Source organism: Xenopus laevis, chromosome 9_10S (genome assembly GCF_017654675.1).
Source record: "Xenopus laevis strain J_2021 chromosome 9_10S, Xenopus_laevis_v10.1, whole genome shotgun sequence".
In the NCBI taxonomy this organism is placed as follows: Eukaryota; Metazoa; Chordata; class Amphibia; order Anura; family Pipidae; genus Xenopus; species Xenopus laevis.
In genome coordinates, this window is record NC_054388.1 from 4,086,739 (window position 1) to 4,105,276 (window position 18,538).

The following is an 18,538-nucleotide window of genomic DNA, read 5'->3' on the forward strand; positions in this document are numbered from 1 at the left end:
AAAAACATGTTTTCCCATGACAGTATCCCTTTAAGATTCATTTAATAAACATCATTTTTATTTAAACTCTCATGTGGTTTTAAAATTATACATTTTATTTCCTATTGATCCTAAAAGACCAAAATAATGATAAAATAGCAAATACAAATGAAGCCAACAGGCAAAGCCGGCAACTTTTTAAAAAAATATACAATTTCTTAGAATCCTTAATAATAATGACAAGGTGGTAGGATTTTTTCATATATATATAAGCGCAAAACCCAACCATTTAAATATATTCCACCTAAAGGCAGGTGGGTAAAAAGGTTAAAAACATATTTTATAGCGATGGCATTAAAAGGAGGCAGTTTGGTTGTCACAACAAACTCGCCCCCCAAGGCAGATAATCGCAGCAGGATGACAGTTGGGGTAGGGCCGGCATTAAAACGTACCAATAAAAATGACTTCATAATCAATGTTCTTTCCTGTTGGAGAGAATGTGAACAAAAAGGAAAAGAATGCTGAACCCAAAGATAAATCGAACTATAACTAACTGCAGTTTTGCATAGGTTGCTCGCTGGAACAAGATGCCCATGGGGCAAAGATTTGCAGCAGGACCAGTAACACACAGCAATGAAAGGTGTTGAATGCCTCCTGCTGATTGGTTGCTTCTGGTTACTAGACCAGTTTTATTCCTTTTTATTACACTAACCCTAAAGTGTTTATAATTCTTTACATTTCAGTATTCTTCTGTGTGCAGCACCATGATATATAAATATATGTTCCATTTAATATAAAATAGCATTCATTAAAATAGTGAAAGGGAAAGAACCTTTAAGAAAACCATCAAAAGTAGGGCAAAAGTAGAATGGTTAAGTGAGGACGTGTTTGAGCACCCAACTTGGGTTATCCCAATAATCAGGCCCTCTGGTCAATAATCAGACAACCCTTGTGATCACATCCAACAAGCACACAGTCCTTAGTAGTTTTCACTCTATCCCATCAAGATCTGAAACTGATTTAAAATATTGATTGAGACCATAGAGTGGTCAACAGTTGGCCAAGTCAGTCGCTTATATACTGTATGCCCATGTTTTAGCCCCCTAAAGGTCTTTTGCCCTGTAACTTTTCATTCGTGGCACATTCCTGTACAATGGAAGCACAATTTGACATACAATAGAATAGAAATAGGCATATCATTCATGAATTCTGTTATGCAAAGCATTCAATTTGTTCCCTTTCAAAAATAGACATTATTGGAAGAACACAATGATTTATGATATTAAGACCCTGTAGTTTACCAGTCCATGTTTGCTTTCATTCCAGCCTCTTCTTGCCTGAAGAGATTATTCCGAAGACCTGTCCTTCCTGTGATGTTTCAGATTGTTCTTCAGCAACAGGAACTTTTGAGGCTGGAGTTTTTCCTTGAGCATGACGAAAAGTGAAGCTTGGTCAATATAAAACCATCTCCTAAAGAAAGTGTAAATACTTGTACAGCAATATCACTCTCGGCAGGACTACACCAAACCCACAAGACTTTCATGAACCGTTTTTTTTTTTCAAGTTGAAGTATCTTTGTTATTTTTCCTAATAACCCTAAAGATAATAAGGGGAAGGGGTAGTTAAGATGCATAGAGAAATCAACCAGAAATGTTCCAATTTCTGGTGGCTTAAAGTCTTCATGCTGACGTACAATGACCTGATGTTCCTAGGACTTGTTGAGAAGCTCTTGAATATAATCCCGAACTAGATCAGCAGAATCCCATGGAACTACCTTTGCTTTGAAGGTTCCTTTCTGCTGCTCTTTTTGGATTAGCTGGTGCATGGGGTAATTCTTCCGAGAAAAGGCAACGTCTGTGGCAGTTAGCACAACGGACGGGCAGAAGTCATTGGCTCCATCACCAACATACATCACCTTCTCAAAGGTCACGCCATCTTTTGATCTCTCTACAAGGTACTCTGTTACGATCTTCCTCTTACACATACTGGCTGGGCAGTTAGGGCATGTATGTGTGTGATATGGCTCCAGAGAAAGGTACCCATTTTTTTCCACTTTAGTATGGTTGCTAATGACTCTACGGAACAGTGAATGAAACCCATGAGCCTTTAAGGAACTCTCAACTCCAAACACGTTGGCATCAGAAATAAGGATGATCTCAAATCGATCTTGTTTCTTCATAAGGAATCGGAAGAGATCAGGCATTCCAGGAGAGAGTGGGATTTTCTCATATACGGATCTGAGATCTGCCAACTTTACCCCTTTATCCCCCAGGTACTTTAACACCTTCTGCATATACTGGTAGTAGAAACCATCCTGGATAGAACTGGACAGCCAGTCCGGAAGTTCTTGATTTGGAGCAGCCTGAACCACACAATCATCGCTGTTCTCATTGACGATCGTTTCATCAAAGTCAAATATCAGGAGGTACTTGAGGGAGGAGGCCATATTTAAAATCTGCAAGATGAAAAAATAGTCATAGTTACAGTTTGCAGAGTTATAGAACTCAAATGAACATTTCGGCAGTGATGTATTCAATGGGTGAGACCAGTCTGATAAGCATGTGAGGCCTAGGGAATAAAGGCTGAGCTGATATCAAACTGCCGACTTGCCTATAGATAATATTCTTCCAGCTTCTATTTGTTAGCCAAGGTGTCATTACTCAGCAGAAACTGTATCCTTTCAAATACACTTTATTTTCCTTTTTGCACAATCACTCTTAGCATGCTTTTTTGCTAACTTGCTCATTCTTTGAGTGAGTGAGGTTGAAGTCATAAGGAGTCACTAACAGACACCTTGGAGAGAAAAGCAAGAGCAAAAAGGGGCTCAGACATGCTTAGTGCTTATTTAAAGAGCACTGTTTGGGGTCTGCTGGATAAAAAATATGTCTCAAGCTGTCTCAAGGGTAGCCCTGTCCTATCAGGAATAACCTAGATCAGGGATCCCCAACTTTTTCAAGCCATGAGCCACATTTAAATGTAAATAAAACAGTTAGAGAGCAACACAGGCATGTGTGGGTGCAAATGATGGACTGTTATTGGCTAGTCGGTAGCCCCATGTGGACTGGCAGCCTACAGGAGGCTCTATTTGGCAGTACTTCTGTTTTTTTATGCAACCAAAACTTGCTCCCAAGCCAGGTATTCAAAAATAATCTTCTGCTTTGAGACCACTGGGAGCAAAATCCTAGGGGTTGGAGAGCAACAAGTTGCTCATGAGCCACTGGTTGGGGACCACTGACCTAGATGATTGAAAAATGAGAAGAGAGGTTCTGCTGATATCCCATCCTTTAATGGAAAAATCAGCAGATGAAGTAGTTTGGATAGAGCAACTGGGGTCTATTAAAATTGCCTATATGAGATGCCATACGTACCAAGGTGGTACAGTCAAAATCAAAACTACAAAACCAGCACAAGTCACATGACTGGGGGCAGCTGGGAAACTGACAATATGTCTAGCCCCGTGTGAGATTTCAAAATTAAATATAAAAAAAAATCTGTTTGCTCTTTTAAGAAATGGATTTCAGTGCAGAATTCTGCAGGAGCAGCACTATTAACTGATGTGTTTTGGGAAAAAAACATGTTTTCATTTTTACGGAATGTAGAGTGTTTGAGGGGCAGAAAGTGCTTGAAAAACTGTAGCTTCCAATTGAGTACGGCACCTGTGCTTTAGGTGATTCAGTTGACATAGTAACAAGTGCCCATAGGCACCTGTCCATAGGTACACTTGCAGATAACAAGCAGTCCAACAGTGAAGCCATTGGGGCATTTCTTCATTCTGATTGTGTAACACAAGTATGGCAGGTGATTATAGAGCTATAGGTTTGAGCTGGAACTTTTCAAACACTGGAATATCTATGTGTTTAGGGGTGAGGTTGTAACCCCAGGTATTGTCCGTTGTAATAGGATGCACCATTACTGTGCTGCCACCAACAGATAACTATCACCTTGTACTCTCACCCCACCCATAATATCACTTACAGGGCCGTCTCATCACAAAGAACTAGTGCTGGCGTATCATAAGGACACCATGGTTTGATATCATTGTGGCGCAATAAAGGTTTGACCAGAACCTCTTGTAAGACAATGAGTAACACTTACTATGCCCATTGGGTGAGGCTTAATTCACCACACATTCAAGGTACTTACCACTCATCTATACTACTTGCCACTGCCCTCTTCCTATTATTTCCGTAACAGAAGAGCGTGCCATGCTGATACACTTACTGATCCCAAGTGCCACCAGCAATAGCAGTGACCGAGTACCAGCGTCAGTCCTGTAAGACTTAGTGGTGCCATCTCACCATTTAAGGGGTAACTTATAGCAGGGTCCACAACCTTTTTTTTACCAGTGAGTCACATTCAAATGTAAAAAGAGTTGGGGCTCAACACAAGCATGAAAAAGTCCCTTGGGGTGCCAAATAAGGGCTGTGATTGGCTATTTGGTAGCCCCTATGTGGACTGGCAGCCTACAAGAGGCTCTACTTGGAACTATACTTAGTTTTTATGCAATTAAAACTTTCCTCCAAGCCTGGAATTCAAAAATAATCACCTGCTTTGAGGCCACCGGGAGCAACATCCAAGGGGGTTGGTGAGCAACATGTTACTCATGAGCTACTGGTTGGGGATCACTGACTTATAGTATATTATAGAATGTCCAATTCTAGGAAACTGTCCAATTTTTTTTTAAATACTTGCCTTCTTCTTCTGGCGCTTTCCAGTAGGGATGAACTGAATCCAGGATGCGGTTCGGGATTCTGACTTTTTCAGCAGGATTCGGCCGAATCCTTGTGCCTGGCAGAACTGAATCCTAATTTGCATATGCATATTAGAGGAAGGTAGGGAAATCACGTGACTTTTGTCACAAAAGAAGAATTTTTCCCACTTTTTCCTTTGCTGGCCCTAATTTGCATATGCAAATTAGGATTCGGTTCGGAATTCGACCGAATCTTTCACCAAGGATTCGGCCAAATCCAAAATAGTGGATTGGGTGCATCCCTACTTTCCATCCATTAAACAAGGGGGTCAATGACTCCATCAATAAAACAAATACTCTATAAGGCTACATGTTTATTGTTATGCCTCCTCTTTCAATTCAGCCCTCTCCTATTCCTATTCCAGTCTCTTCTTCAAAGCAGCGCATTGGTTGCTAGGGGAATTGGAAACCTAGCAACCAGACGGCTGAAATTGCAAACCGGAGAGCTGCTGAATAAAAATTCAAAATAATAACTCAAATAATAACAATAAAAAAAATGAAGACCAGTTGCAAATTGTTTTAGAATATCGCTTTCTACATCATACTGAAAGTTAATGTTAAAGGTGAGCAACCTCTTTAGGGAGCACATATCTGATAAAAAAAACCATGAATATTTACTAGAGCTACTTGTTATGCCCATTACTGTAAAGCCTCCATCCATAATGATTTACTACAGGCGGCTGCCATTGCTACTTACTAGGAATAAGGACCATACCATGTATAAGACTTACTAGGGACATACCACTGTAACAATAACACAGAACGTGTAGAATAAAGAATAAATCCCCCACCCCTCTGAGAAATAGACTGAGGGTCTCATCCCCATGAGCTCCATCTCTAGTGGTCGCTTCCAGTCTCTGCTGTTTCCTATCCCCCCCCATAGACCCATTAGTGGTATCTACCGGTACTGGGATACGCTGAAGGTCAATACGGGATGTTCCATGTGTGGAGGGGAGATGTCACTTACCTTTGTACCCCAAGGTCTCTCTTCTCTGGCCGTGGATACAACTGATGGGTTCTAGCTCCTCTCCGCAGGTTTTATTATAGGACTGGAACCGGCTGCATCACCAGCAAGTCAGCCAATAGGCGGCCGGTTCTGCCGATCAGAGGACACCGCAAGAGGACGGAAGCTTCCGCCCATATCGCTCTCTGACCACGCCTATTCCCATTAACAAGCTGCAGAGTGGGCGGGAAGCGCAGTGACGCCCATATCTGAGGCGTTTTAGTCAGGTGTAGCCGCTGTGAGAGGACCGTGTGTCTGTCTGTGAGGGGATTGTGTGTCTGTCTGTGAGGGGACCGTGTGTCTGTCTGTCTGAGGGGACTGTGTGTCTGTCTGTGAGGGGACCGTGTGTCTGTCTGTCTGTGAGGGGATTGTCTGTCTGTCTGTGAGGGGACCGTGTGTCTGTCTGTGAGGGGATTGTCTGTCTGTCTGTGAGGGGACCTTCTGTCTGTCTGTGAGGGGACCGTGTGTCTGTCTGTCTGTGAGGGGATTGTCTGTCTGTCTGTGAGGGGACCGTGTGTCTGTCTGTGAGGGGACCGTGTGTCTGTCTGTGAGGGGATTGTCTGTCTGTGAGGGGACCGTGTGTCTGTCTGTGAGGGGATTGTCTGTCTGTCTGTGAGGGGACCGTGTGTCTGTCTGTGAGGGGACCGTGTGTCTGTCTGTCTGTGAGGGGACCGTGTGTCTGTCTGTGAGGGGACCGTGTGTCTGTCTGTGAGGGGATTGTCTGTCTGTGAGGGGACCGTGTGTCTGTCTGTCTGTGAGGGGATTGTCTGTCTGTGAGGGGACCGTGTGTCTGTCTGTGAGGGGATTGTCTGTCTGTCTGTGAGGGGACCGTGTGTCTGTCTGTGAGGGGACCGTGTGTCTGTCTGTGAGGGGACCGTGTGTCTGTCTGTCTGTGAGGGGACCGTGTGTCTGTCTGTGAGGGGACCGTGTGTCTGTCTGTCTGTGAGGGGACCGTGTGTCTGTCTGTCTGTGAGGGGACCGTGTGTCTGTCTGTCTGTGAGGGGATTGTGGGTCTGTCTGTGAGGGGACCGTGTGTCTGTCTGTCTGTGAGGGGACCGTGTGTCTGTCTGTCTGTGAGGGGATTGTGGGTCTGTCTGTGAGGGGACCGTGTGTCTGTCTGTCTGTGAGGGGATTGTGGGTCTGTCTGTGAGGGGATTGTCTGTGAGGGGACCGTGTGTCTGTCTGTCTGTGAGGGGACCGTGGGTCTGTCTGTGAGGGGACCGTGTGTCTGTCTGTGAGGGGATTGTGGGTCTGTCTGTGAGGGGACCGTGTGTTTGTCTGTGAGGGGACCGTGTGTCTGTCTGTGAGGGGATTGTGGGTCTGTCTGTGAGGGGACCGTGTGTTTGTCTGTGAGGGGACCGTGTGTCTGTCTGTCTGTGAGGGGATTGTGGGTCTGTCTGTGAGGGGACCGTGTGTTTGTCTGTGAGGGGACCGTGTGTCTGTCTGTCTGTGAGGGGACCGTGTGTCTGTGAGGATTGTCACTCACACACTACAGAAACTCCAGAAATTGACGCAGGTTTTTGGCTCTTCATTGTATTTGTCATTATGAGAGGAATATTGGTTTGTGAGGCGGCGCACTGTTACCTCAGCTCAACAAAACAATCATGTTGAGTTTTATAGCAATGAAATACCTACGATTTAGTGACCATTGGTGCATTTATAAACAAAACAGACTAAATGTATCATTTATTCAAATGCCCAGGCTCCCCCACACAGGACCGCCATCAGAATTTGTGAGGCCCCGTACAACGACATTTTCTGGGCCCCCCTACAAGTAAAATAAAAAAAACCATTGGTGGTTAGGGGTTTAAACAGAAAAAAAGACCATTGGTGTTCAGTGGAACTTGCATGTAAAGGTCCTCTTTATTCTCTTTATTCTCCTCTTCCTCATTTTCCTCATTCTTCTCTTCCTCATTCTCCTCTTTATTCTCCTCTTTATTCTCCTCTTCATTCTCCTCTTTATTCTCCTCTTTATTCTCTTCTTTATTCTCTTCTTCATTCTCTTCTTCATTCTCTTCTTCATTCTCCTCTTTATTCTTCTCTTTATTCTCTTCTTCATTCTCCTCTTTATTCTCCTCTTTATTCTCTTCTTCATTCTCCTCTTTATTCTCTTCTTCATTCTCCTCTTTATTCTCTTCTTCATTCTCCTCTTTATTCTCTTCTTCATTCTCTTTATTCTCTTCTTCATTCTCTTCTTCATTCTCCTCTTCATTCTCCTCTTTATTCTCTTCTTTATTTTCCTCTTTAATCACCCCTTTATTCTCTTCTTCATTCTTCTCTTCGTTCTCTTCTTTATGCTCTTCTTCATTCTCCTCCTCTTCATTCTTTTGTTTATTCTCCTCTTCGAGTCCTTTCAGAAGCTTTCGGCAGCTTCAGGTCTTTTCGGTGGCAGTTTTCGGCAGAGTTCGCGTCTTAAGGGGGGCCAGGCAAATCGAGAAACTGAAGCACCACTGGGCCCAACTTTAAGCTTAAAAAAAAGCCGGACCTGGTACACTTGTACTTGCTGTGTTACATCTTGTTATGCCACTGGCCTAATGGATGCTGGGAAAAAACTCAGTGAGCCCCACTGACCCAGACTTCCTCCCTCCCTTGTGTGCTGCACCCTTAAAGGAGAAGGAAAGCCCCAGGGCGCAAAACCCCTCCCCTGTGATGCCCCCCCTCCCTCCTCCCCCCTGGCCTACCTGTCCCCCTGGGCAAATGCCCCTAACTTGTTACTCACCCCTCTGCGCAGGTCCTGTCCACGGAGTTCGCAGTCGCCATCTTCTCCCACGCGCGTCTTCTTCCTGCTCTGACCGGCGTCTTCTGGCGCATGCGCAGTAGGAACAGGTACCGGTACAGCTCTATTGCGCATGCGCCGAATGTCACGAAGTTTTCCGATTTCACGCCCTGGGGCTTTCCTTCTCCTTTAAAGGAATCTGTCGTGAAAATTTAAGCTTCCTCATACTGAAATAAAACACTTTATAAATACAATCAGGGCCTCTATTAGAAATCATGGAGTCCCATACAACACAGTTAAAAGACCACACAGACATCAGCACTAAAAACAGTAAACCCACCCCCACACGCAAGTTATAAAAACTATTGATGGTCAGGGCCCCCTTATAAGTAAAAAAAAACTGTGGTGCCGGGGCCCCCCATAAAAGTTTTTAAAAAAAAAAAAAAAAACTGTGGTCAGGGTTCATCTACAAGTTAAAAGAAATTGGTGGTCGGGGCCCCCCATAAGTAAAAAAAATGTTGATGCCAGCCCCCCCTTACAAGTTAAAAAAAAACATTAGGCCTCCAGAGATTTTTTTTTTTAAAAACATTGGTGGCAGGGGCCCATTGAGTATTAAAATAATATATTGGTGGCCAGGGGTTTAATAAAATAAAAAAACACACACATTGGTGTTCAGCAGAACTGAACTCGTGGCTTCAGGACTTCAACTTTGGCTCCTTTTGTGATTTCGGGTCGTGACTTTGTTTTTTTTTGTGGCTTCAGGACTTCAAGTTTGGCTCCTTTCATGACTTCGAGTCTTCGGAACTTCAGTGGTTCGGGACTGAGGCAGATGTGCCTCGACAGTCAAGAGGGGGCCCGGCTATTTCAAAAGGTGCAACACAGCCGGGGCCCCCTTTAGGCCCAGTACAGTAGTGCCCCCCTGATGGCGGTCCTACAAACAATTAAATATTATGTTATGTTTAAGAAATAATCAAGTTTATCCTCAGTATCTGACTCTCCACAACCTGTCGCTCTTCATGCCGACGTCTGGGTCACATTTTGATTGACAGGCAGGTCTAATACATCTTTTAGGGGGGCTAAATTTTCTTAGCAGAATAATTCAAATAACCAACTCAAACCAACAAAAAACTGCACGCAGAGAAACAAGATTAGACCTAACTGTCAATCAAAAACTGGCTCCACCCACTGCATGAAGACACAATGAAGAGAGTGACGCTGTCCTCTTTACTACTATAAGTGGGCCGGCCTGAAACAGCTTTTATTTCTAGGTGCGCACCTGCCCCGCCCCCTTTTGTATATGAAATTAACGATTTAATACACTCATAAAAATGTCTTGTTTTTACTACAGATTTTGTCCTGTTTACCTAACGAGCAGCACTGGGACAAAGTGATCCTCCCCTCACTGGGTATGTATAATTAAGCAGCTTCTTGGTTTACCTTTCTTATTGATTCGTCTTTATCTCGTGTGCACTGACTCCCCGTCTCCATTTTTCTTAAGTGTCCAAAGGTTCTGCTGTTCCCTCTGAGATATTGAATAATTTATGTTTAAGCATCAAAACCTCCTTAACCACCTGTTGATGGCAGAAATCCTGCTGACTCTGCGCTCACTGCCTCGGGATAATTCCTGGTTCCGTTCACGTCTCATATCAACTCACTGCTGACACTTCTTCATCTGTAATTGGCAATGACTTAGACTGTAGACCACGGGTGCCCAAAAGGTAGATCAGGATCTACCAATAGACTTTTAGCTGGTGATCATTAGATCTCATGACACTGTCTAAGAGACAGCTTGTCTAAATCACCTTCCTATTTCATGCTTGTCATTCAGATATTTATTACATAAGAAAACGTTAAATAGTTAGTGTTAAGTATAGCAATATAAATACTCTCATAAATCAATACAATATTTAAGAAATATTATCCATGGAACAGAATGCTAACAATGCTTTTATGGATGTAGATTATAATGGGACAACATCACTAAAAGTAGACCTCACATTAGTAAAATATAGGCACTCCTGTTTTAGATATTATTGAATCTTGCCTGGATCCTTTGATCTTATGAGCATATGTACAGATCAAACTGTTCCCAAAATTATACAGTCTTTCCACACCACGTGCCTACATTGTCTTCTTTCTGGATGTTGAGGAACATCAAGAGATACCTTTCAGTTAGTGATGTGCAATGGCCTGATACCCACAGGACCAGTGGATTGGGCCAACATCGGCACACCACCTGTGGGACGCAACCTTATACTTACCGGCTTTATAGGCACGTGCCTGCCCACCCCTTTTGTGATGTTTTCGGTGGGGCAGGGCGGGTCTATAAGTAGAGAGCAGAAGGCAGGCAGGTTCTGGGTCAAGATTTCATCAACCCGCACATCACTACTTCCAGTACCTTCAAAGTCAACCCCTGGTGTAATGGTGCAGTATCTCTTGAGTATCTCTGCCCTTATAGACCCCAAGGCCTGTGAACTATGCTCTTACTCCCTTACCGTTAAGCTTGTAACTTACCCAAGGTCTGTGAATTATGCTCTTACTCCCCTACCGTTGAGCTTGTAACTTACCCGCTTTAATTCCAGACACTAAATGACTAGAATGTCCATCATCTTGTCTCTCTGGATGATTGACATCTATACAGTAATAAACTTGTATAACAAATTCCCCATGTGTTCAGCTATCGTATATGTAACTATTTGTCAGTTTTTTGTATGCATTACAACAAAAATGTATGTGCTACAAACAACCCAGTTCTTCTGCGTTGGAACTATGATGACGGTAGCTATGAAACAAACAGCAAAGCTACTAGTAAGCCAGAGTGCGGGTTAGACTGGGTCACTGGGAGTTGTACTCACACGGCTGATGTTGTTTATGTAAATCAGGCCTATATTAAATAGGATGTAGCCATGACTGTTGTAACCTAAGGCACATTCCTAGGACAATTACCCTTTGCTTACTTCGTTATCTGAAATTTAGTAATCTGACACTTAATTCCTAAGGGCAACATCTTATTCCTCAGCAAAAATGTGACTTATGTGAATGTGTCAATATTATGGGCATACACGCAAACACCTGCATCAATTATTATAAAGTACAATATATGGGGTGGAGCTTTGGGAGCAGCTTGGGTTCACCCTCTTGTGTGAGACACAGGGATCCACGTGAGGGGATCAAGGCAACCACACATGGACCAAGCAGGTGGCTACCAAGTCCCATTTACAAACACAAGAGCACTATACAAAGTTACTTTATTACCCACAATGCAACATGTTCTCAAGAATTCCAGCAGTCAGTCAGTTATGCATCAGTCTGTCTCTGTTTGGACACATTCAAAATCAAAGTAGGCCAAACTGCAAGACTGTATCTACTTGTGTGCTAGTCATGTGCGGGTTGAGGAAATCTCGACCGACACACGACCCGACCAGTGCCCGCCCGCACCCGGCTTACCCCTTCTATTTATAGACTCGCCCCGCAAATGATGTCACAAAAATAGCGGGGCAGGCATTTGCCTATAAAACAAAATATTCCAGTTTTCAGGTGAAAAATAAAATAGAGTACCAAGTTCCCACCTATTCCCAGTCTTGGTAGATCCGAGTTGGAAAGATGAAACTTCCAATTGATTTAGTTCCTTACATCATAAATCTTAAAAAACCCAGATTGTACAACCTTGATCATAAATCAAGCAATGAGCTTGCATGAGCCATATTGAGCACAAACCTCAAAGTGGGGGCTGGACTTGTAGAGAGAAAACTGCGAATTGGGAGTGGTATTTCTTTCCACTCATTTCATGGTCCAAAAAAATAAGGATACTATTCAAAAGAATTCAATATTTGCATTTTTAGAACAACCAGACCAAGAAAGTGCAAACATGGAGGAAACGTTTTAAAAAAACCTGAAATAGAAACCTGCAAATATTATCGAAGGGAGAATTTGTTACAGTAAAGTATAAGCCTTCGATAGAAGCAAGAAGAAATAGAATGACAGTTACACATCCTTAACTGGCTCCCGAAAGACACCTTTAATAATCAAGAATGGATTTAGAGAATTAAAGGGTAAATTTACTCCGCCCCCTTTTTGACATGAGCTCATTCAGTTGGGTACAAAAGTGCATAAACACTATATGAATTGGTAGATATAAATTAATTTTTTTCCCTACACATTTCACAGATTGAAAGGAAACCATGAAAGCTTATCATAGTGCATACAGGGACCATTTCCCAACACTTCCTTAGGCTTACAACATCACACAACCTATCCCTCGTCTTGTTCCATTGTAAAATGATGGGACTTAATGTCCACAAAGACTTCAAGTCCCAGAATTCATCCCTTTACAAAGGAACAAGGTGAGGGAGGGTTTGCATTGCACTGTGAGCATAAGGAGGGCTTGGGAATTGGTTCTTACAAGTAACGGTTTACTTTCAAGGTGTGGAATCAGATATGTTTATGTACAATAATACACGTTTTTATTATTTCTAACTTTAACAATTTACTGTAGGTTTATATGCATCAAAGTAAAATAGAGTTATACTTTATACCCAGTTTTATGAATAATGAAAAAGAACACAATGAACTGTAAAGGTTATGGACTTAAAACTTAAAGAGAGTCAAGCGGATACAGGAGAAAATGAGTGAATAAGGGAGCAGTAGGGTAGTTCTGATATGTAGTAACTAAAAATACAAGGATAAATGCACCTGTCTTTGCAGAAAGCGACCATGGTCTACTAAATAAGTATGGAGGTAAAAAGAGCAGGTATCATTAAAACTCATTTATGAGTAGGGTTAAGTTAAAAAAACAGGAGCATGGAATCATTCTTCAAGGCAGCTTCTATTTATACCCAAGAAGAAATGAGAGGCATGAATAATCCCACAAAACCCATAGAGACACACTGGGCCTCAGAGATTTTTCTGTTGGGTAGGGGGAACGCCCTTCGTTCAGCGAGACCTCCCGATCAGATAATTGCAAGGTAGGCTGTGGTCAGGATTGGGCAGACAACGGAGCAAGTTAGAATTTCAGGGGGCTTTCAATTACACAACTATTTTAGACACTCTAATGTATAGCTTGCAGTAGCCGCTTGTCCTTTAATTAGGATTTCGAGTACTTGCCAATGGGCTTGTTTGGAACAAGGGATTAAAATAGAAAGGCTACATAGCCACAGGCATTTAAAGCCACAGCTGGGGTTCGGTGTATTCCAAAACAGGCCCACCACCCCTTGTACGCATGGTAAATGTTGTGCTCCCCAATTATTTCTGTATTGAGCCTAGCAGGCCTTGCTCATGCAACCAGCACCGGTGTGACTGTCCAATAACAGACTTCATGTGCACCATTCTATACTACCACCAAATGTAATAAGAGAAACCCATAGTATGACCGAGGCCTAGATGATAGCCCCCCAATAAGGAGCAGCAGCAGTAGGCATTATCATAAGGACATAGAGTTTCTGCCTCCCCCTCTGTGCAAGGGGTACATAGTTATCATTAACAACCCAACGCCCATAGACTTATATGGCGTTGTGTGTCAAAAAAAATGACGCACATCAAAAAAATTTCGCCTCACGTCAACATTTTTTTGACACCCATAGACTTTAATGGGCATTGCCGATATTTCGCTGGCGGCAAATTTTTGGCAAAACAAATGGGTCAAATTCATCCAAGCCTATTGCCAAAATTTTTCAAGGAGCCGACCGATATCTAATGCCAGTCAGCTCGTCTCCCACCATAAACACCGAATATCATACGAACATTAGTTTTGTACGATAATATCCGTGTGTATAGACTTCAGACATAATTGGATCTGTCATTCAGGCATACTTCCAGGAATATCAAGTTACTGAATAAAGCTCCCCATAGACGCGACGATTCTTCTTGCCGAACGACCGATTTTTGAGAAGTCTGACCAATCCTTCGAAATTATCGTGCGGTTAGTGAGATTCGAACGATCGTACATCTTACGATTTTCAGGAAATTGATCGGCCAGGTCAAAAAACCTTTGTCGGTCCCAGTGCAATGTATCTATGTTTGCAGGGCCAAGCAGCTCCCCTTTGTTTTCCTGGCAAATTGGTCTTTTTAGTTGATGGTCAATTCGTACGATCGAGAAAATCGTGGTCTCGCGATGAGGATCGGATCTTTTAAAAATCTCAACATCTATTTGCTTCCCAAATTTGGACATTCTATACAAATCTCCCTAAATTGCCTTTAGTCTGAGCTCCCCTCCCTCCCAGTTTGGGGACCACAGCCTTCAAGCATACAATAGACTCCATGGCGAAATTTCATATAAAGAAAGGAATATGTTCTTATATAAAGGGTGTATTATTTTACTATATATTATCTTTATACACCTACATTAATATCTTTATGAAAACGTTATCACCCCCCCCCTTACACGATGTATGAAATTCAGCTGCACTGGTGGGGGCTTTTTAGTGATTATGCAGAGAAATGCTTAATTCCTTAATCCTTCTGAAGGTCACAGATTGGATGCTGTTAACACATAACCAGATGTGACCGCTGATAAGGACTGTTTGGCCGGGGAGCTCTATTATCCCAACAATGCCCCTGCATGCTGACGGAATTAAAAACGAGGCGACGTAGCCAAATACAGAACAGTAACACATTGTATAAATACAAGCAAACACTGCAACGAGGGGTTGTGCGGTCACCGAGCTTTTCAGTTGTGCAAATGTAATGGCTTTTGAAAGCAGGATCAGTCTGTCCTTTATGTATTCCAGGTTTTCATGAAACAATGGAGCAGAAGTCAGATCTCCTCCAGCCAAGGCAGGTTCTGCTGCATTGTTTCAAGACAGACAGAATTAATAGCGTAGTCTCCACGCATGACATTAAATTCAGCCTTTTCAGCATTTTTTTAGAGCTAGTTTCTCTCTCAAAACCATTGACCCAAAGGAAGGATGTGGCCCTGTTTATGGCCACCAATATCTTTGTGAACCAACTAAGGATTCAGCAATGGCTACCCTGATAGGCTGGGTAGGGGGTCAATGACCCTTGCAGCCCAAACACATCTCTGCAAAGTATGATTGGCTGGAGGGGCCATTAAAAAAACCCATAATGATAAATGTAAGTTGTACAGCAAACTCATAGACTAAAAGAGCTATAAATATCCACTTTTCTGCTTTCACAAAGCATTTACCTCATTTTTGTACGGCACTTCCCCTTTAAAGGAGAAATTTGGTCTAGCCATGTCTAAAGCACGAGTTTTGGGGTTCTGTATCAGCCCAAGGCCACCACAATAATTCAGTAGGGAAGATCCGTGCCCCTAAAGATTCCCCCAGTGGTTCCTCGTCTTCTTTTCTCCTGATTCATTGCACATGTTTTGGGCTGCTGAATTTAGGAACCCACTCACAATATACAGTTCATAATACATTTTGATTAGTAATTCCTTCAAGCTAAGCTTAGCTTTTCCCCAAGCAGCACACTGAGCATGTGCAGTGCCACCGGCCTAAAAAGATCAAACCTGGGGAGCTGCTTTTGACAACATTGAAGGTCTTGACCAATTCTTTTTATATTATAATCACTAGGGATGCACCAAATCCAGGATTCGGCTTTTTTCAGCAGGATTTCGGATTCCGCAAAATCCTTGTGCCTGGCTGAACCCGTCGGGATATCACGTCCCAAATAGTGGATTCGGTGCATCCCTAATATCAACATCTAGGTTGGCCCAGTAAACTCAGTATATACAGTTCATCTAGCCTTGTTTCAGCTGTATTTCTCCTTTAATGCCATAATTAGATGAAATGTTTGTAGGACTGGACCTAAAAAGCAATAAACCCTGAGTGTAAGAACGGCACATGACCCCAGGATGGCTTTACCCATGAAAACATAATAAAATAGACGCGCCATTTTATTTTTTTTTGTATGTACAGCTACATCGCTAAAGCTAAGTAAAATAGAATGGAGACGCTCTCGCCGTGCCGAACAGAAAACCAAAGCAGACACAAGAGGTTTTTTTGTGTTTTTGATTAGTTTTTTTTTTCTTTTTATTCCAGTCTGATGACACTTCTTTCAATTGGGAGAAATCAACAGATCGCAATGAAAGTGAAGCGAGGGGGCGGCAGGTGTGGAGACAGCAGCACAGAGTAAGAGAGAGAGTGAATCAGCAGTCGCTACACGTTAAGAATATTCGACCTTGAGATTACGCCCGATTCCTACACACAAGTCCTACATCCAAAGTCAATTAAACATGACACTTTTATTATCATCATCATCAATATGGTGCCGGTAAGTGTGTGGGGGGGGGAAGTCTACATTTAAATAGCTACACTTAATTTGCAAATAAGTAGTAACATTCTATTGTTTCCTATATCTTTGTGTGGGTTTAACAATATTAAATCTGGATGCAAAGTCTACAACTCAGGTTTTATAACTGAAAAAAAACAAAACAGAAAAGTACCTGATCTGCTTGAATTCAGAGTTCCCACCTAAAAAAAACCTTAAAATATTAATTTATCGCTATATACAGACATGTAAAAAAAAAGTGACATCAAATAAGCTGCCCTTATATGCCCGTACTGCGTTCTTAATGCAAATAGGCTGTTTGTTCTCCCTATAATAATATAATATATATTTCATTGTTTTGCATTGGTTTCCATGACAGTAGAAGAATCCACAAGGGCAAACGTAGTGGGTTTGGCACAGCACTATTCCTACCGCTAACATTTCACATGTTGCAAAGTTTTGGGAACCAACATGTGGCTCCCCCTGTATTCTCTGATTCTGCTATCACAATGGCGACTCTTGACTTCTGTTGCTGCCAAATGGTGGGTGACAGAGAGATGGAAGCACGGTTGCGGAATATTAAAGATCTGCTCGAACATACAGAATAAATAAATAAATTAAATATGATGGAAAAAAATAAAATATAGGGGGCGGGGTAGGTCAGGAACAGCATTAAAGAGTTAGTGTTTTAATAGATGGCTTACAGGTAATAAATGAGACAGACCCACATCTCCAGCACCTTCATACTTTAAGCCTAAAAGGTGAATACCCCTTCAGGAACATTCGTCATTTCCATTAAGCATTATGGTTAAAAAAAAAAAAAAGGCACAATTACTGACTGTTCCCCACCACCCCCCACATTTTGTGTCCACAAACGGTGTGTGAAAAATGGTTTAAAGTGTTGGGTAGAAGCAAAGTACAATGAAGGTCTAACAAATCAGTGAAGCAGTGAGCTCATAGGTAAGGGTGGCCAGACACCGGCAGAAGTCGCCAAACAAGCAGACCGTTGCCCAACATGGCTTATTACGGTTATGATGGTGTACAATTTAAATTGCAGGTTTTAGTTCAACTTTAATTCTCACATTAAAATTGTAAAGTTGCCCGGGTCTTATGTAGTGTTCCCATTTGTACTTGACATTTACTCATTATGAACAATGGGTAAAGGGTGGAATAGTTATGACCAATCACGTACTTCGCTCTGGTATGTGCCCAAAACATGGCTGCTGTTGGTTTAAATCCAGACACCAGCTGAACGGTGTATTTGCAGTTCTACTGACTGCATGCTGAATATCGGCCTCACTTAACCAGTTGCTCTTATAGAAGATATGTAAAGACAAAACTAGCCCAAATACCATCCATAGTTTGAGAAAATGAAACGGCTATTTTTTCTTCTGAATGCAGCAGAGCCAATGGTTAAAGGGATCCTGTCATCGGAAAACGTTTTTTTCAAAACACATCAGTTAATAGTGCTACTCCAGCAGAATTCTGCACTGAAATCCATTTCTCAAAAGAGCAAACAGATTTTTTTATATTCAATTTTGAAATCTGACATGGGGCTAGACATTTTGTCAATTTCCCAGCTGCCCCTTGTCATGTGACTTGTGCCTGCACTTTAGGAGAGAAATGCTTTCTGGCAGGCTGCTGTTTTTCCTTCTCAATGTAGCTGAATGTGTCTCAGTGAGACATGGGTTTTTACTATTGAGTGTTGTTCTTAGATCTACCAGGCAGTTGTTATCTTGTGTTAGGGAGCTGCTATCTGGTTACCTTCCCATTTTTCTGTTGTTTGGCTGCTGGGGGGGAAAGGGAGGAGGTGATATCACTCCAACTTGCAGTACAGCAGTAAAGAGTGATTGAAGTTTATCAG

The 18,538-nt window shown here is 42.4% G+C and overlaps 2 protein-coding genes and 1 long non-coding RNA gene across 4 annotated transcripts in view; 2 read left to right on the forward strand and 1 right to left on the reverse strand.

Moving 5' to 3' along the window:
• Positions 1–1,393, forward strand: part of LOC108702367 (ABI gene family member 3) — a 17,199-nt gene extending 15,806 nt beyond the window's left edge. For both annotated transcript variants that reach the window (XM_041578230.1, XM_041578229.1), the window contains one exon: positions 1,306–1,393. The gene's annotated coding sequence lies outside the window, so the exon portion shown is untranslated. The remainder of the gene's footprint in view (positions 1–1,305) is intronic.
• On the reverse strand, positions 49–5,925 carry phospho1.S (phosphatase, orphan 1 S homeolog). The gene is made up of 2 exons (XM_018238046.2): positions 5,697–5,925; positions 49–2,434 (listed from the first exon to the last, which is right to left on the reverse strand). Exon 2 carries the CDS (start codon positions 2,423–2,425, stop codon positions 1,688–1,690), a length of 738 nt encoding a protein of 245 aa, XP_018093535.1. The 5' UTR covers positions 2,426–2,434; positions 5,697–5,925; the 3' UTR covers positions 49–1,687.
• LOC121398836 lies at positions 5,852–16,684 on the forward strand. The gene is made up of 3 exons (XR_005964543.1): positions 5,852–5,959; positions 9,797–9,854; positions 16,446–16,684. It is a non-coding gene; the product is annotated as an uncharacterized LOC121398836 (long non-coding RNA).
• Positions 16,685–18,538: the final 1,854 nt, after the last annotated feature.